Genomic DNA, 20,716 nt, shown 5'->3' with positions numbered 1-20,716 from the left:
TAGTAGTAGCTTTTTGGGGTTGTGAAATTTTTGGTTTTTGGGGTTGTGAAATTTTGAATATATGATTTTTGAAATGTGCAATTGTGAATACATGAAGTATATATACAATACATGCTGTATTGAGTTAAGCAAAATATCAGAAAATCATCGCGCTTGTCACTAATAACTAATAAAGGAAAGTCATTATTTTATCGATAAGGAAAAAAAACCTAGTATATGTAGTTTTTTATTTTTGTAATGTTGTTTGCCTAACTTGTCTGTTGCGCACCAAGTTTATTTTGTTATTTGTTTAAAATATAATGCAAAAAAAGTTGTTGTTGTTGTTGTTCCTTCCATGGGGAGTCGAACCTCAGGTAGGTAGAGTGGATAGTGCTGTCTATTTTGGAAACCTGAAAAAAATCATAAATTAGTTTTTTAAATAGAGGTGAACATGACACTTACCAAAAAATTTTACATTAATCTTCGTGAACAATACGTTCGAAATTAAAAATGTGGGCATCATGTTCCTGATTTCCATTAGCTTGCTTACGTCCCATATAAATCAAATAAGATCCGAGTCCTTCCATTAGTGTCGTAATTATGGTATCATTCATAACTGCTGTTAGTCGTTTAGGTAAAAAAACTTTACCGACGTTGTCCAGATATGCTACCATCATAACCCCATGTTGTGTGTTTGCCTTGGTTAAATTGATGATTTTATATTTCTTGTTCACTTCCAAATCGTTGGCACTGACATATGTATCAGTATATTCACAGGCAGCAATTTTATTCAGATTTAATAGTTGATCAGCCATTACAGAATCCTTTGAAATTTAAATGCAAAAATACACAGCGGAGCACATACAACTTCTCACAAAGATAGTTTTAATAAAACTGGTGAAATGTGTAAAAAACGGAACTTTTATAATCAATTTTTGCGGTTAACAGATAACACGCTTTCCTAAAAAATAAAAATGAAATAAAATATGATTTAATACTAATTTTGTGGTTTACCTTATCGTAGGAATTTTGTGACGCACTTTTTGTTTGATAAAAATTTGATAAAAATTTTCCTAAAAAATTAAACACATTTTTAGCAATCAAATGTGGTAAACAAATTTAAAAAATTAAAGAATTTACCAAAAAAAGATTATTTATGTTGGTTTTAGAGAAGAATTCAGTAGTCTGAATCGGAAGAATTTGTGGATGAAGAACTTGTGCCGAAGTCAATATTTTCGATAAACTTACGATGCGTCTTTTTGGCACAACTTTTGTAGGTCTGAAGCTGAAATTAGATGTTTAAATTAGATGTTTAGAAAGAACGTTTTATTAAGTTGTAATATAAACTTACTGTAAACAAACACTGATGAATACACCAACTACACCAACTATCTTCTTCACGAGTATAATCTGTTAAATTTTCAACCAGGACTGCATTGTGTGTAATAATCTTTTTAAAAGATAATTTTTTCAATTGAATTAAGATGGGTTCTCGCGGACAATTAATGTTAAATATAGATAAAGTTTTAGGTCCCGCTTGTATGACACTCTTAGTAAACTCATCATATTCAAAGTAATTATTTTCATTAAAAAAGTACAGCTTTCCGTTTAAATATCTAAATGTCCTTGTTATTTTATTAGGAACACCTTCAAATAATTCGTTTGTTAAACCAGGAACATTATATCCAGAGATGCAACTAGATAATGTAATATATGTATTATCTCTGAGAAAAAGATAAATACCACCTGAGTAAGTTGTTATCGCTGCCGAAATTGGACTTGATATTTTAAATTCTTCGCTTATAGATTTCGGATAATTAGTTTTAAATCTAAAAGTAGATAATGAAAAAAATATAAACTTCAGCTTTTACAATAATTACTATATCATCTGTTGAGGGTTTATGATAAATTGTTGTAAATTCTTCAAAATCTTTTGGTAAAAAATGTTAACCGCCCAGTAATTAATTAAGGTTTTGGATATGAATTTTTACCTATTTCAATTAAACAAATCCACTTTTTTTATAAAAGATGTATAAATGTGTTTTAACTATTAGAAATGTATATATTGTTTGTAAACTATTGGATATAAATTTTTTGGGGAAAATGATTGTAACGATAAATTAATAATCAAATACAACTGGATATTTATAAAATTTTTGATTCATAAATTTACAAGAAAAAAACGTTAGACAGGAAATAAGATAACAAAAATAATCAGAATGAATATTATTTTTTATTATACATAAAACAAACTACATACTTAAACTAAAAAAGTCATACACCTAAATAAATTTTTAATTGCAGTTTTTAAGCCAAACCTAACGCTATGAACATCATAAAAAACGCTATGAACATCATAAAACGATCCAACATGTATGAGGTTTAATGTACCCATACCCAAATGTCAATTATACCCCGCTCCTCATCGGTGTCTATCGCGGCGGTCAAGCGCCCCACGGTAAAAATATCAAAATAACCTCCAAGGGATGGGGGCGGTTCCAGTCGCAGATAGATGTTAATAAGGGAAACCCACTCGAAGGTGCCCGCGGGAATTTGGGTGAGGAGGTGGTCCACCTCCTCTTCGGTTAACCCAGCGTGGTTAACAACCAAATCTGGGTTATAGTCCCCATAGTAACCTGCGGGATGTTCTGTAACAAAAGAAAGAGAAATTTAATAAATAGATTACATTAATTTATTAAGACTGATGATGAAGTGTTGTAATTAAATTTCAAACAATTGATTCGGAAAAAATTTAAAATAAAATAATGTAAAAATTATTTCTACTTACTAGACATGATGGTTGTGTTGACTGTTGATATTTCAATAAAAATTATTTCACACACTAAAAGTTGATCCCTTTATACTTTTTGTAATCTTAACTAGAGTGGAGAGGGCAGGTTAATGAAGTAGGAGAAGGAAACGAGATTAAAACTTTAAACGTTTATTTCGGTAAATTCTGAATTACATAATTATAAATAAACCGTACATTATTAAGACTACAGATACATATTTTAGTTTTTAAGTAATGATGCATACATAACGGAAGTTGTGGTTGCAATTTTGGACAAGAGTTTGCTTCCTCCAAATTGATGATCCTAGGGTAAAAGTCCTTTGAATCGAAAAATTGTCTTAAAAAATCCTCTTTAACGCTTCCTTTTACGTAAATAATATCGATAACATCATCGATAATATTTTCTTCTAGTATGTTATAAATATTTTCATAGTCGATATTTCCACTGTTGTAACGTAATAGATGATGATTTAATTCTAAATATTTCACTTGTTTTTTTACATCTGCACTTAGTTGACGAAACGGCACCGGTGATTTAAACAAATAGTGACCAGTTCGATGTCCATCAAATATTGTTAATTCTTTAACGATGAATTCAGGTATATAAAATCCTTGAACATCAATCACTACTACCTTCATGTTGAACACTTAAATCTAGACTGAAAAATTTGTTCACGATGAGCAGAATTTAAGATCTCCTTTAAAATATTTTTCATTTGATTAATTCTAAACTTAAACCTTTCTCTGTCTGCAGCGCATTGTATCCAATAGTTTCCTTTTCTAGCATCTTGATAAGCATATGACCAAACTATTAGATTATGTACTTCCGGAGCACTATCACTTATAGTAACACTTTTTTTCATCCTTATATCAGTTGTCTAATTATTCCTGTTAACGGATAGTACTGCATTATTCTATCATGAATGATAATACAATAAGCTCTTGTATCGGCTGGGAAATTATTATCGCTTTCAAATTCTAAGCTGATATCAATGGTGGAACTTCGAATTGCTTCGTTTTGCTTGGAACAGTCTAATACAAATATCGGTCTTTTTGTATAATCTGTATAGCTTAATATAGGTTCAGCACGATCTTTTCCATTAAATTCCTTATAAAAATCAACGTAAGCTTGATATGCTTCTAAATATTTATTTTTAGCAAATTGTAGTTTCCATGTTTCATATGGATAAACATTTGAATTCAACCATAAACGTACGCTTCTTACATCACAATGATCAAATAGAGTAACATCAGACTTTGGATTATTTTTTCGGTTTGTTTGAAAGCAAACGATAATAAATCTTGGTCTTTCTAATTGAGTAGATGTTTTAACTCTCCAGATGTCGTTATTAGTTTGTCGAACTGATGGAAGTTCATGAATTTCCCATTTTCTGAACGGTAACGATATAACACGATCTTTGTTGATCCCTTCTAATATAGTTAATTTAATTTCATCATTTGGGTAAACATGTTTTGCTTTTAATTCAATATTGTTAATCTTAAGTGTCGCTTTTCTCGTTCCGGTAGAAATGAAACAATTAGCATCGTTACGACTTCGTATTAATCGAAGTTTTTGATGACCGCTAACTATCCGATGATAATCAAATGGTAAATTTAACAGATAAGATAAAGGGATTCTAAATGAAAACGTATTATCAGTTTCATTAAATGTCTTCAGTTGTTGACTTTCTTGATCATTCCATCCAGCGAGAGTTAATGCTCTTACTTCATCTTTGCCATAACATAGAAAAGTTTTGATTGTAGATACTGTTCCGACTTCACGTACACTATCTAACTCAACATTATTCAATTCATAGCTTACATTCTCAAATAAATATGCTGCTGCATTATTAGTCAAGGTTACATTTCCACCGCCAGTTTCCGGTACCGGATCTGGTATGAACTCACCGTCCACTTGTATAAATGATTCAAAGAGAGAAATCCAAATATCTCTCTGATTAATTATAATTTCGATTTCATCATTGTTATCGAAAGATCTTACTTGCGGACTATATGTATGTTCTTCCTCTTTACTTATGCTGTCGTCTATTTCCGGTGAACTGTAAACCTGAAGTTTGCTGGCGGACATTATATCCTAACGATTTAAGAATCTGCACGCTCTGATGTGATAATGTCGACTGATGACAAGATACTGACTGATAATTTGATGGATTGTATGATTTTTTATATTGATTTTGAAACACTAAACCCATGTTTATGCTTCTTTTTTCAGAGCAAGACGAATATTGATTGTTTGACCGTTAAAATCTATAGGACAATGGTCTTGATCAACAATATCAATAGTTAGGTTAGGTATATTGGATCTATTAATGATAGGTAAATAAATAGGATTTAATGGTTCCACAAAAATCTGTTCGGCTGGACTAACACTTAAAGCAGTTTCATAAAGAGTATGAGATTCTTTGTTTTTGTAGAAAGAACCTCTTACAATATTACACTCGATACGTATTGTATTAACCTTAATTATGTTAACAGGTAAATCACTTTCATGTAATTGTCTTGCTTTAAGTTTCCTTTTAGAAAAACCTAACAATTTACCAATACTATCTTCGTGAGCGAAATTAATGTCGTAAATACTAAATATCTCACACTTTAATGTGTTTTCGTTAGCCTTCAATGAAAATGTATTCTGTTTTTGAGCATCAGTTGCAGATCGTCCACTAAGAATAATTTGTATATATTTTTCTATAGCAGCTATTTCATAAGCACCTTTCGGAAATGTTATCACTTTTTCTTCAGTAGTGTTCGGAGCAAAATAATAAAATTTATTTGTACCCTCTTCTATATTTGGTATATTATTGTTAGTATAAAAACCGATTAAAGCTATAGAATAATTCGAATTTTCTTCAAGGTCAATGGGTGGCTCATAGTGTTCAGACAGCGTACTTTCAACACCTGTTAGGGAGAATGTCTTATACATGACTGAATAAAATACATGATTATCTCATCTTTTATTATGTAAAAACATCAAACATAAATGTCCGCAATTATATGATAAAAATTGATAACGATCATGATTAAAGTAAATATTACAATTTCCTAAGTATCGTACTAATTCTAGAGGTGGCTTTAGATTTCCATAACTATCAAAATAATCAACCTGTTTATTTGTTTTTCTATAACAAACCCAATGAGTTCCGGATCCTTTTTTAGAGTCCAAATTAATGATAGCACATTCTGTCTTATCAGGTTTCATATGAATTAATTCATCTCTCATAAAAACGCCTTTAAATTTGGGTAGTTTTAATAATTTAGCATATCTTCTTAAATCATTATCAGTTAGTGCCCTATTAGGCAGTTTTATTGGTAGTTTTTTGGAAATTTACGTAAATACAATCCATAACCTCGTGGTTGCTTTCGAAGATATAAACCACTTCCCGCCTTCCCGATAGCGATATCTTCCAGTACTTTATTATGACGTTTATTCTCATCTAATTTCTGTTTCGCTGCTTTAGCATCATTTACAGCTTTAGTTATAGCAGCAGCACCTCCGCCCATAGCCCCTAAGGCACTAAGTCCTCCAAAAATTAATGGTAACAATGGTAAAAATCCTCCTGTTTTTATAGGTATAATACGAGGAATTTTTATACGCTTACGACCTCCAGATTTTCTAACTGCTATACGAGCAGCTGATAATGCAGATTTTATATTATCATATCCCTTATTTTCTAAATTTGATAAAAGAGCTTTATGAAAAGGTTGTTGTTTTTTCTGTGTCCTCTTTCTAGATTTCTTTGTCTTCCTTTTCGATTTTTTCCTTTGGATTCCCATACCTAATTTCCTTTTGACTTTCATTGCGTTAGTTACAAACCAGGCACTTGCTTTTTCACCAAATGAAGCGTCTTTAGACTTAACACGTGACCATGCACTATCTTCTAAAATTCGATCCGCTTGATGTCTATCTTTTAAATCGTTGGAATTAGCGTAAGCTATATCGTGCGTTTTACAAAAGCTGTCAAGCTTGTTTATTCCAGGATCACCTCGTTCTAACCGTTTCTTAAGTTTTGTACCAGGTCCGCAATATTGATATCCTGGTAAATGTAATTCAAAAGGTAATTTATTGATTGCAGTATTTAATAGTCCTTCCCCTTTGAAAGACAACATTTAACTGAACTTTTTTCCCTATATAAACCTTCTTATAAATGTTTTTAATTTAGTATGAAAATGAAAGTGTTAAAGCAAAAATTACAATTACCTATCATAAATCATGATTATAATAATGTTGATAATAAACATAAAATGTCTCATCGACATGGTACACTTTTACCCGAATCAATACGTTGTATAATTTGTGGACCTTCTGGTGGAGGAAAAACTAACATATTATTGTCTTTATTGTTTGATCCCAACGGATTGAAATTTGAAAACATATATATTTATTGTAAATCATTATATCAACCGAAGTATAAACTGCTTAGTGATGTGCTACAAAAAATTAAAGGAATGGAATATAACCAGTATGAACATAATGAAGACGTGCTAGATCCAAAAGATGCAAAAAATAACTCTATTTTTATATTTGATGATGTCATAATGTGTAATCAAGCTAAGATAAGGGATTACTTTTGCATGGGCCGGCATAAAAATATTGATAGTTTCTATCTCTGTCAAACATATACAAAAATACCGAAACATTTAATTCGAGATAATGCAAATTTATTGGTAATATTAAAACAAGATCTGTTAAATTTAAAACATGTATATGAAGATCATGTTGGTGCTGATATGAAATTCGAACAATTCTGTGAAATATGTCAGGAATGTTGGAAAAACCAATATGGTTTTTTGGTTATATGTAAAGATAATGAATTAAATAAGGGTCGATATAGAAAAGGGTTTGATCATTTTATTCAAGTGTAGAGTGATATCTATTTGAGAACGTTTCCAGACCGGTTAATATCAGTTTCACAGCGGTTAGTATCGGTGCGATATCGGTTAATACCGGTTCCAAAGCGGTTAGTATCGGTTAGATACCGGTTAGAGACCGGTTAATATCGGTCTCAGACCGGTTAGTATCGGTGTGATATTGGTTAATACCGGTTCCAGAGCGGTTATTATCGGATAGAGACCGGTTAATATCGGTTTCAGACCGGTTAATGTCTGTTAAAAAGCAGTTCCTGATCGGTTTGAGATCGGTTAATATCAGTTTGAGACCCGTTATAATAGCAGTCGAATAAGAAGTTATATAAACAATAATTCTGATTTGTTCGGTTAGTTTATAACATTAAGCGGTAATGATGGGTACCAAACCAGATCAAAACCTTAAAAGACATATATTAAAAGCAGCTGATTCAATTCGAAAGAAGTATAAAGCCATAAAGTTAAACAGCAGTGAAGCGGATGAGTCAATTAAAAAGCTTTTTCAGCCTGTTATAAATCCTTTAGAAGAAATTTCAATAAAATTGGAGAAGCAATCTCCACCACCACAGCAACAACAACAAAAACAACACAAAAGACCAAAACATCATATTCAAAAGCAAAGGAAACAATTTCTTAAACTACCAAAAAAAGAAAAGATTAAACAAGAACTTGAACTACCAGTTGAAGAAACATATGAACCTAGTACATCACTGCGACAACCAGAAGAAATATATGAGTCATTACCAGAAATAAAAGAAGAAGATGAAGAAACCAAATCTGACACTATGGATGATTTAATTAATAGCAGACATATTTTAGATGAATTTTTAGAACAATATCCTCCAGTTGCGAGAAATGCAATAGAAGCAGTTTTAGAGAAAACCAGTGATCAGACATTTGGTCCTAGATATAATTCAAAAGAGAATAAACTATTTATGGGTAAACATGAATTAATAATCAGTCAAAATGGTGATTTAATTTTAGATAATGAATCATTTCCTGGTACTCCTGGTTTATACAGACTAATATTTTTTAAAAACCCTGAAGATAAATACACTCAAATTACAAAAGAGGATCGGTCAGCATACAAAAAAATACTTGAAATTTCTAATACACATAGAAAAAATAATGATCCCACAAAACAACTAAAAGGTCATAGAGGTGTAAAATATACTCAAATTGTGCAACCAATGTTTACTTCATTTCCTAAATCTCCGTTTATTGGTGAAGGATTATTCACTAATAAACGTGTAGAATATGTTTACTGGGATGACATAAATGAATTAGTGTCACGTCTAGCATTATTACATGCAGCGACAAAAGCGGGTAACAATTCCCATCTGAATGAAATTTTATCAATAGAAGAAGAATTAAAGGAATGTGGTGTAATATATTAGGCTTAAGTTTTTTTCTGGTTAATCCTCAGTGTTGAAATGCCCATTGATCTATTCGGACGTAAAGTGTTATCAGCATCAAGTGCATTTTTTAAATCTACACCATCACCTTTTGTTTTCACTGCTGATGGTGACCTTGATTTAAAACATCATAGAATCTGTAACATTAATGATCCAACAGAAGACAAAGATTGTGCGAATAAGGTATATATTGATTTAGTAAGTAAACAAATATACCAAAAGATGGAAGGAGTAATAGCTGCTTTAACGGATTTAAATAATAATGTTCATAAAGCAGATGCTATATGGATGGATAAATTTAATCAGTTAAACTTAACCATGAATGTTAAGTACAAAATACTTGATGAAAAAATTGATAATATAATTGCTACAATTCCTCACACGATTGAATCAGAATTGCATAACAAACATTTAAGTATAAATTATGAAATCGATAACAAGTGGAAAAAATTTATGAATAATTCAAATGAGATAACCAGACGAATAAAAAAACTTGAAGAACGCTTTGAAGGAATCGATAGTATTAAGATAAAACCAGAAACCATTTCCAAACGTTCTAAAGCAGGTGATACAGATCAACTTGAAAATGTACCTATATCAAAGAAAAGGAAAGTAACAGATTCATATGAAAATAGTGAAAGATAGAACCCATGCCTCATAATAAAAACAAGTGTCCTCCAGGTCAAATGTCAGATCGTCATGGAAATTGTAGAGAAGTGTACCGTAAATAAGCAATGGTTCGACTAAAGCAAGTTAGTGATGTAAAGCAAAAATTGGTAAACGAGATATTTAAACCTGCACGCAGGAATTTTAAACGAAGACGTACTATAATTAAAGGATTGGATGATTTATGGCAAGTAGATTTAGCAGAAATGCAAAATTTATCTTATCATAATAATGGATTTAAATATATTTTAGTCGTAATCGACTGTTTTTCTAAATTTTTATGGACCAGACCACTGAAATCGAAATCAGCTAATGAGGTTAGCAGAGCTATGGAATCAATACTGAAGAATGAAAAAGAACGAATACCAAAGAATTTACAGTCAGATCAAGGAAAGGAATTTTATAATACCACTTTTCAGGATTTGATGAGACGTTATAATATTAATCACTATAGTACGTACAGCGTTAAAAAAGCAGCAATTGCTGAACGAGTTATACGTACTTTAAAATCCAAAATTTATCGATATTTTACGTTATTTGCGACACATAAATGGATAAATAAATTGCAAGAGATAACCAAAAATTATAATACTACAATACATCGAACAACAGGAAGGAAACCCACAGAGATAAACGCTTCGAATCAAGGAGACATAACAGCATATGATCATCTAAAGATTGTTGATAAAAACAGAAAAAAATTTAAAGTCGGAGATTTCGTAAGAATTAGCAAAGAAAAGATGTTATTTGAAAAAGGATATACACCCAATTGGTCAACGGAAATTTTTAAAATCAGTAAGATTAATCTAACCAATCCTGTAACATTTCTGCTAGAAGATAAAGAAGGTCAACCAATCAAAGGAGCTTTTTATATTTGGGAATTATCAAAAACTCAATATCCTGACGTCTATTTAGTTGAGAAAGTGATTCGACGTAAAGGAACTAAATTATTTGTGAAATGGTTAGGTTTACCAGATAATCAGAATAGTTGGATTGAAATGAAAGATATTACCTAATAAATAAGAAATATATATACGATATAATTATTTAACGTCTAATTTAGTTCCATTTAAGATGGCAACGAGTGTAGAACCTGTTATAAAAAAAGTGCTGCATTTTGAAAAAACCATAAGCGATATTCGATTACTAATGAAACTGGAACTACTGAAATTAGGACCGTGCCAGTTGATGGATATATTTCATAAATTACCGGAAACATATCAACAAGATCATGATATAAAGCTGAATCTACCATGTTTACAACATTATTATAACAGTTTTGACGAAGATCAGTTTGATGGTCCTCCTTCATCAATAAATAATTGTGTTTCGTGTATTTTAGATGATACAGGAAGCCAACAACAACAACAACAACAACAACAACAACAACAACAACAACCCACTGCGTTTCAAGTGTAATGCCTCTTTTGAACTCATCACTCATCTTGTTTGTTACTCTTATACAAAATGTGTTGTACGTGCAAAAACCGTTAGATGTTGTAGATATGTACATCGTCTTCACTAGTGAAAGTCCTAACAACACAAGATGGTCTCCTCTCTGGAAAAGTTTATTTTTCAACGATGTTGATTACCAATGGAAGAAGATGAATCTGGGTTATTTGAGCAATACTGCAATAGAAATATTTAAATATGAAAATGTTTCTATAGCAAACTCTGTAATATATTTTAAATTAAGACTAGTTTTTACCAATAGTAATTATATTGATACTGACTGGAAGAGACTTATACTTAATGATCATGATGTAGTTTCAATAAAAAATTGTTTTAATCATGTTCCTACCTTTTTAGCAATGTTTGGAATTGTTTGTACATGTTGGATCGTTTTTATGATGTTCATAGCGTTAGGTTTGGCTTAAAAACTGCAATTAAAAATTTATTTAGGTGTATGACTTTGTTAGTTTAAGTATGTAGTTTGTTTTATGTCTAATAAAAAATAATATTCATTCTGATTATTTTTGTTATCATATTTCCTGTCTAACGTTTTTTTCCTTAAAAACGTTAAATTTTTATCAGTTATATTTTGAATTTTTTGAATTTTTACGTAAGGAACCACAATATCCGGTTGCAAAGTTTATGGAATATAAAATCATATCGCATCAATGATTAATTCATTTCTACTTCGACTGTCCGTGTATGAAAGTAATCATGTTCAAGTGCTCTCAATGCGATAACAAGTTTACTCGCAAAGATGCTTTAACACGTCATGTAAAAAAACATAGTAAGTAAATACATTTTACGTTATAGAAATTGTTTTAATTAAGAGCATTTTTAAGGTGATAAATTATCTAAACTCACTTGCACCGGATGTAAAACGTCATTTACGAGATTTGATAACTATAGGCGTCATATTACAAATTCATCATTGTGTTCAATGGATTCGGATGATATGACTCCTAAAAAAGCCCGCCTGACAACTAGAACACCTTTACAAGGTATTTTTGTAAATATTCTTTATATTATTATTATTATAACTTGTTTTTGTTTTTAGAAGTTACTACTAACGCTCCATCATGTTCATTTCATCAATTTTGTGAAATATGCAATAGTCACTACAGAGGATCCAGATTAAACCATTTACGTTCTTTAAAACATAAAAGTGTCATCTCCGCCAAAATTAATGATGATGATGATTTCGTTGAAGAATATCAAGTTGCCTTCAAATCAAGAATTACCTCATACCGATTGAAAAATTCACAACTAGATGACTTGGAAGTGTGCAATTTTTTTGAAAGAAATCAAGATAAACTTATCACTTTAATAACTAGAAAACTGAGAGAATTTAACCAACTTAAAATTAATTTCGAACTTTTTGCTAAATATATTTTACCTTCTAAAGACATTATCGAAATCAAATCATTCAACACTAAAAATATCATCATTTCAATATCGACAAATATTAAGGTAGAACTGGAAGAAATATGTGGCGTCATAAAAAACAAAATGAGTGAATTCTTGGAAAAAGATAGTGGTAAGTAATATCAATTTTATTTATAAACATATTATTGTATTAAATTTTTTAGGTTGGATTTTAATGGAAATTTTGTTTTTGGAACTTAATATCAACAAATTCAATCCACTACGTGCATCAACATATATACCATTACCGAAGGACATAGCGAAGCGGAGAGCGGTTATCAATATTCATAATGATGATAATGAATGTTTCAAATGGTCTGTTTTGGCACACCTTCATTCAACTGAAGTAAATGTTAATCGACATCGAGTTGATGCTTATCGTGAGTTTGAAGAGGAATTAGATTTTACAGATATTTCATTTCCGGTTAAATTAACTGATATTTTTAAATTTGAAGCACTTAATAATATTAGTGTAAATGTCTATGGAACAGAGCAGCGTTTTGATCATGAAAAAGGTAAATGGGTATCAGATATTATAGGTCCCTTTTATTTAACTTCTAAGAAACGAGACATTCATGTAAATTTATTACTTATCGTAGACGATGAAAGAATGATCAAACATTACTGTCTGATAAGCAACATTTCTCGATTAATAAGTTCACAACTTTCCAAACATAATCATGCTAAATTTATATGTAACGGTTGTCTATTATTTTTTTCGAGTGAACAAAAATTAGTTAAACATCGTAAGTATGCTTGTAATGAAGTTGTCACTACATTACCAACTTCTGATCTGATTATAAATAAATTTGGTAAAGAAGTGCCTGGTAATGAATTAACATTTCAAAATTTTGATAAATCTCTTAAAGTTCCTTTTGTATTTTATTTCGATTTTGAATCTATTTTAAAACCTTTACGCAATGATAATTCAGCCGATAATATCCGTACAATTGTTACACATTTACATGAACCATATAGTTTCGGATATTACATAAAATGTGCATATAATGATAATTTATCAATTTATCGGACTTATCGAGGAAAAGATGCTGCTAAAATTTTTGTGAAATGGTTGCAAGATGATGTAAATAGACTTTATCACGATCACCTCAAACATATCGTACCACTTGAAATGACTCCGTTAGATGAATTGGTTTTTCAAATATCTACCCATTGTCATTTATGTAAAGAACCTTTCAAAACAGATTACGGAAGTCTAAATTGTGATAGAGTTCGTAATCATTGTCACTTAACAGGTGAATTTTTAGGACCTGCACATTCTATTTGTAATTTAAATTATAAGATTCCAAAATATATCCCTGTTTTTTGTCATAATTTAACTAATTATGATAGTCATTTATTTATTAAAGCTTTAGCAACAGAAAAGACCATCATTAATTGCATTGCTCAAACTAAAGAAAAGTATATTACATTTTCAAAAAAAATTTTAGTTGATAAGGTCATGAACACGACTACAAATACAGTTGACAATATTTTTATAACGCTTAGATTCGTAGATTCGTTCCGTTTCCTTTCTTTTTCATTAGATAAATTATCTCAGACTTTAACTTCTGATGAATGTCTAACCATTCGGAAACACTTTCCGGACGATAACCAATTTAATTTGATAAGACAAAAAGGTGTTTTTCCATATTCATATTTGGATTGTTTTAATAAGTTAGATGATACCAGTTTACCATTGATTCAACAATTTTATGATAATCTTAATAAAACTGATATCAGTGAACATGATTATGAGCGAGCACAGGAAGTCTGGAATCTATTTGATTGCAAAACGTTAGGTGATTATTCCGACATTTATTTAAAGTCTGATGTTTTGTTACTAACAGACATTTTTGAAAATTTCAGAAAGGTTTGTCTCAAAATTTATGAACTAGATCCAGCTCATTACTTAACAGCACCTTCATTAGGCTGGGATGCTATGTTAAAAATGACTGGAATTAAATTCGAATTGTTAACTGATATAGACATGGTACATTTCTTTCGAAAATCTATTAGAGGAGGACTTTGTCAATGTTCAAAACGTAAAGCAGTAGCAAATAATAAGTTTTTATCAAATCATGATCCTTCTAAACCAACTTCTTTTATAATGTACCTTGATGCAACCAACTTGTATGGAGCAGCAATGTCTGAATATTTACCTTATAGCGGTTTTCGATGGGAAGATCCTAATGAATTCAATGATAACCTAATTCTCAATTTGACAGATAACGCTGATGTAGGTTATATATTCGAAGTTGATTTAGAATATCCTTCTGAATTACATAATCTTCACAACGATTTACCATTTTGTCCTGAAAAATTTATTCCTCCCTCTAGTAAAACTGAGAAACTTTGCGCAACCTTGAACAATAAAGTACACTATGTTTTACATTATCGAAATTTAAGACAAGCTATACAAGGTGGTTTAAAATTAATTAATATTCACCGTGTTTTAAGTTTTAATCAATCACCATGGTTGAAAACATATATTGATTTAAATACAGAAATGCGTAACAAATCAAAAAACGCGTTAGAAAAAGATGTATTTAAATTAATGAATAATTCAGTTTTTGGTAAAACCATGGAATCAATTGATAAAAGAGTAAACGTGAAATTGGTAACATCATGGAATAATATAGGTAGAAAACCAGGTGCTGAAAGTTTAATTGCACGACCAAATTTTAAAAATTCATCTATCTTTACACCAAATTTTGTAGCTATTCAATTAGAGAACGAAAAAGTTTTCTACAATAAACCTCTGTATGTAGGTTTTACTATTCTAGATATCAGTAAAACTATTATGTATGATTTTTATTATAATTTCATAAAACTTAAATACGGTAACAATGCAACGCTTTTGTATACCGATACTGATAGTTTAGTAATTGAAATTTTTTGTGAAAATATTTATGATGATATTAAATCTAATATAGAGCGTTTTGATACTTCAAATTATAAAGCAGAAAATATTCATGGAATACCTGTATCGTCTTCTGTCATCGGGAAGATGAAAGATGAATATAAAGGACGTGTAATATCAGAATTTTTAGGAACAGGTGCTAAAGCATATTGTGTGGATGTTGAAGGTGAATTATCTAAAAAAGCTAAGGGTATTAAACACAATGTAATTACAAGTGAATTACATAAAATTGACTACCAAAACGCAGTTACTGTTCCAAACACTGAAATTATTAAAGAAATGAATATCTTTCGTTCGAAGCTTCATAACATTTACACAGAATTAAAGAAAAAAATTGCTTTATCTTTCAAAGATGATAAACGTTACATCTTAAACAATTCTGAAGGTAGAACATTATCTTGGGGTCATAAAAATATTCTTCCTCAAACTCAGGAATAATATTTAATTTGTATTGTAGTTATTGTATTATAATGTTTATGTATTATAATATGTATGTATGTATGTACTTATATTTAGATGTAATAAACAATTAAAGTAATTTATTGTTTTTATTATTATCCATTAACCAAATAGCTTATGTGAATTTGTTTCAGGTTTCCAAAATAGACAGCACTATCCACTCTACCTACCTGAGGTTCGACTCCCCATGGAAGGAACAACAACAACAACAACTTTTTTTGCATTATATTTTAAACAAATAACAAAATAAACTTGGTGCGCAACAGACAAGTTAGGCAAACAACATTACAAAAATAAAAAACTACATATACTAGGTTTTTTTTCCTTATCGATAAAATAATGACTTTCCTTTATTAGTTATTAGTGACAAGCGCGATGATTTTCTGATATTTTGCTTAACTCAATACAGCATGTATTGTATATATACTTCATGTATTCACAATTGCACATTTCAAAAATCATATATTCAAAATTTCACAACCCCAAAAACCAAAAATTTCACAACCCCAAAAAGCTACTACTACTACTACTACTACTTGTTTTCTTGGTTGCATATTCGCAAACGGGCGGGGGGTGTGTTTAAAAAAAAAAAATGGAGGCCAGCGCCATCTTTGATTGACGGCTGCGCTGACGGCAGCGCCATCTAGCGAAAAGTTTGCAGACCGTGGCGCCATCTAACGTGAGAATTTAGGCGGAATTTGTGACGACATCGGCGCTACCAACATTACACCCAATATTAATTTTTAAATAAATTAAAATTTTGGCGCCATTTTTTTTAACAAACAAACATGGCCGACTAATTTCAAATATTAATTTTGAAATAATTTAAATTTGGCGCCAATTTACCATTAAACAAAAATGACCGCCGCCGACTTTCAAACTTCCAAGATGGCGACGATTATTATTATTATTATTATTATTATACTACATAAATATATTTGCATCATCACAAATGGCGTCAGTCGGCCGCAGGCCGGCTGACCAGCTGGTCGCAGGCCAGCGAGCTGCGATTACGCGCTTGCGTCTGCGGCTGACTGACACAATTTTCACACATGCGCAGTAGAGGGAGGTGGAGGTGGTTTTTGAACCGGCTATCTCTATCTACTCCAAAACTTTATTAGAAGAAAAAGGAGGTGACATAAAAATCACTGAAGTCTTCAGAGTCGATTTTAAATGCTGCATTTTCGTCTTCGTCTCAAACATTGAAAACTGAATTACATTTGTGTTCAGTAACTGTAACAGTTTTCACTTTGGTTTTTTGCTTATATCTCGAAAACAGTTACTTCTATCAATTTTTATTTTTCTTTCAAAATTAAAGCTGATAAAATTTCCTACCAAATAGTTATTTGCATTTATCATGTAGGACTAACCATAAGCGAGATATAAGTTTGAAAATAATTGAAATTTAAAAAAAGAGTGCTTTAACAGAAAATGTCTTGTGATTTAAAATACACTTAATTTTTTGGGTCCAATACTTTATTAGAAGAAAAAAGAGATGACATAAAAGTCGCTGAAGTCTTCAAAGTCGTTTTTAATGCTGCATTTTCGTCTTCGTCTCAAATATTGAAAACTGAATTACATTTTTGTTCAGTAACTGTAACAGTTTTCACTTTGGTTTTCTGCTTATATCTCGAAAACAGTTACTCCTATCAATTTTTATATTTCTTTCAAAATTAAAGCTGATAAAATTTCCAACAAAATAGTTATTTGCATTTCTTTTGTAAGACCAACCATAAGCGAGTTATAGAGTTGGATATAAATAATCTTTAACAAAAATTTGCTTTAAAATAAAATGTTTGAAAAACCGAAATTAAACTAAATTAATTGGGTCTAACATTTTAGTATAGGAAAAAGAAAAGACATAAAAGTCACCAAAGTCTTCAGAGTCGTTTTTAGTCGTCATATTAATAACAATAACATTAATAATGATAATACTAATAGTACTAAGATTGCTTATATGCAAACGCTTAATTAAGGTAACAGTTTTTTGGTTTCTTGCTTATATCTCGAAAACAGTTACTCCTATCAATTTTTACCTTTTTACTAAAATTAAAGCTGATAAAATTTCCTACAAAATAGTTGTTTGCATTTTTCATGTAGGACTAACCATAAGCGAGATATAAGTTTTAAAATAATTGATATTTAAAAAAAAAGTGCTTTAACAGAAAATGTCTTGTGATTTAAAATACACTTAATTTATTGGGTCCAATACTTTATTAGAAGAAAAAGGAGGTGACATAAAAGTTACTGAAGTCTTCAGAGTCGTTTTTAAATGCTGCATTTTCGTCTTCGTCTCAAACATTGAAAACTGAATTACATTTTTGTTCAGTAACTGTAACAGTTTTCACTTTGGTTTTTTGCTTATATCTCGAAAACATTTACTCTTATCAATTTTTATCGTTCTTTCAAAATTAAAGCTGATAAAATTTCCTACAAAATAGTTAAATGCATTTCTATTGTAGGACCAACCGTAAGCGAGTTATAGAGTTAGATATAAATAATCTTTTTCTACTCCCGTATCTTAAACGTCATTTTAGGCAGTTGCATTTTGTACACTAAGTCAGGCCTTAGTCACATGTTGAATAACGATGTTTTAATGTTCATTAAAGTATTGTTTTGTCACGTGCAGTGTTTTAATATCAAGGATGGATTATATCAAGTATGTTTGGAGGCAGGTCCAAATGTCAAATTACACAAATTTAATTTGTTCAATAGACAACATTGTTGTTTGCAATTTTAGATAGTGGTTTGAGTTGAAGATTGAACTTGACATGGATAGTGGTGAAGAAGACGATTTTGTGGGTTTAGAGGGTACGCCACCAAAAATACAAGAAGCTGCAGCCGCAGCTACCGCCAATCTGATGCCACAAAAGTCGAAAAAGCAATATGAAAAACAGTATAAACTGTTTATAAATTGGCGACAAGAAAAGCAAACTGAATCATTTTCCAAAAATGTTCTATTAGCGTATATACAACAATTATCAACACGTATGAAACCCTCATCATTGTGGGCTATTTACTCTATGCTCCGAACAACACTTAACCTAAAAAACAACATCGACATCAGTAAATATCCAAAGTTGTGTAAATTTCTCAAGAATAAATCCAGTGGGTATAACCCTAAAAAGTCAAGAATTTTGACACCAGAACAAATCAAAGAATTTTTGTGTTCAGCACCAGATGAAAACTACTTATTTTCAAAGGTAAATTAGGTACTTACCTAAATACTTTGTTATAAATTTTATTTTAGGTGGGGTTAATTTTTGGAATAATGGGAGCTTGTCGCCGTGAGGAATTAATGAAACTAGAAACAAATCATGTTGAAGATCTTAGTACAGCATTATTAGTTCATATTCCTGACACAAAAACCAAAACAGAACGTCAGTTTGTTATCGGAGGCAATTTTTATGGAATTTGCAAAAAATATATGGAACTTCGTCCGCAAGATGTACATACTACACGATTTTTTCTAAATTATCAACGAGGAAAATGCACAAGACAGCCGGTCGGTATAAATAAGTTCGGTAGTCTTCCTTGTCAAGTTGCAACATTCCTTAAACTACCAAATCCAACTTCTTATACAGGCCATTGCCTTCGCCGATCCTCTGCTACTTTATTAGTAGATGCGGGGGCTGACATTACTGCCCTCAAACGCCATGGGGGATGGCGTTCAACAACAGTTGCAGAAACTTATATTGATCATTCGTTAAATAATAAAATTCAAACGGCCAATAAAATATCAAACATTATTCAGTCTGAAAGTTCAAACATTACTCAGTCTGAAAGTTCAAACATTATTCATTCTGAAAGTTCAAACATTATTCAATCTGAAAGTTTTGACATTGAAAACACTGTTGACAAGAATATAAACTTAGAGTTTTCAAGTAACACACATGACAAAACAAGAATTAACTATAATAACACACCTCTTATACAATTCAACAATTGTAACAATATAAGTAGTTTAACAGTTGCTCTTCATAATAAATAATGTAAATTATAAACTGTATAAAGTACCTAATAATAAATTTCTAAATGTTGTTACTTTGTAAAAAAATATTTAATGTATATTTTGTCTCGCTTCGCTCGTGTTTAAACAAACTCGTGATTAAAATCTCGTTTATAAAACTTGTTGCTTAATATACTATTAACAAAAATTTGCTTTAAAATTAAATGTTTGAAAAACTGAAATTAAACTAAATTAATTCTGTCTAACACTTTAGTAGTGGAAAAAGGAGAAGACATAAAAGTCACTGAAGTTTTTAGAGTCGTTTGTAAATGCTGCATTTTCGTCTTCGACGACAGTTACTGAACAAAAATGTAATTCAGTTTTCAATGTTTGAGACGAAGACGAAAATGCAGCATTTACTGTCACCTCCTTTTTCTTCTAATTAAGTATTGGACCCAATAAATTAAGTGTATTTTAAATCACAAGAAATTTTCTGTTAAAACACATTTTTTTTAATTATTAATTATTTTCAAACTTATATCTCGCAAATAACTATTTTGTAGGAAATTTTATCACCTTTAATTTTGGTGAAAAGGTAAAAATTGATAGGAGTAACTGTTTTCGAGATATAAGCAAGAAACAAAAAAACTGTTACCTTAATTAAGCGCTTGCATATAAGCAAATTTAGTACTACTAGTATTGTTATTATAAATGTTATTGTTATTAATATGACGACTAAAAACAACTCTAAGACTTTAGTGACTTTTATGTCTCCT

The 20,716-nt window shown here is 30.5% G+C and overlaps 1 protein-coding gene and 2 long non-coding RNA genes across 4 annotated transcripts; 2 read left to right on the top strand and 1 right to left on the bottom strand.

Moving 5' to 3' along the window:
- Positions 1–210: 210 nt before the first annotated feature.
- LOC135265946 (uncharacterized) lies at positions 211–1,345 on the bottom strand. 2 transcript variants are annotated; one of them, XR_010333833.1, is made up of 4 exons: positions 1,331–1,345; positions 994–1,264; positions 442–940; positions 211–389 (listed from the first exon to the last, which is right to left on the bottom strand). It is a non-coding gene; the product is annotated as an uncharacterized LOC135265946 (long non-coding RNA). The 2 variants fall into 2 exon arrangements; XR_010333832.1 differs by lacking the exon at positions 1,331–1,345 and having other exon boundaries at positions 994–1,052; positions 1,120–1,134.
- Positions 1,346–10,308: 8,963 nt separating this feature from the next.
- On the top strand, positions 10,309–16,304 carry LOC135265922 (uncharacterized). Its single transcript, XR_010333797.1, has 5 exons — positions 10,309–11,179; positions 11,236–11,971; positions 12,027–12,185; positions 12,242–12,721; positions 12,774–16,304. It is a non-coding gene; the product is annotated as an uncharacterized LOC135265922 (long non-coding RNA).
- A 2,296-nt stretch (positions 16,305–18,600) lies between these two features.
- LOC135265892 (uncharacterized) lies at positions 18,601–19,982 on the top strand. The gene is made up of 2 exons (XM_064356239.1): positions 18,601–19,194; positions 19,242–19,982. The coding sequence occupies exons 1-2, from the start codon at positions 18,763–18,765 to the stop codon at positions 19,980–19,982; spliced, it is 1,173 nt and encodes a 390-aa protein (XP_064212309.1). The 5' UTR covers positions 18,601–18,762.
- The last annotated feature ends 734 nt before the right edge of the window (positions 19,983–20,716 follow it).

The sequence above is a fragment of the Tribolium castaneum genome, chromosome 4 (assembly GCF_031307605.1).
Source record: "Tribolium castaneum strain GA2 chromosome 4, icTriCast1.1, whole genome shotgun sequence".
Lineage (NCBI taxonomy): Eukaryota > Metazoa > Arthropoda > Insecta > Coleoptera > Tenebrionidae > Tribolium > Tribolium castaneum.
Note: the sequence above shows the minus strand (reverse complement) of the source record. Positions and strands in the feature narration are given on the sequence as shown.

Excerpts from the sequence above, each read along its gene's own strand:
- LOC135265892 (XM_064356239.1), top strand. The coding sequence starts at position 18,763 with ATGGATAGTGGTGAAGAAGACGATTTTGTGGGTTTAGAGGGTACGCCA. Across the intron at positions 19,195-19,241 it reads AAAACTACTTATTTTCAAAG|GTGGGGTTAATTTTTGGAAT; the intron begins GTAAATTAGGTA and ends ATTTTATTTTAG.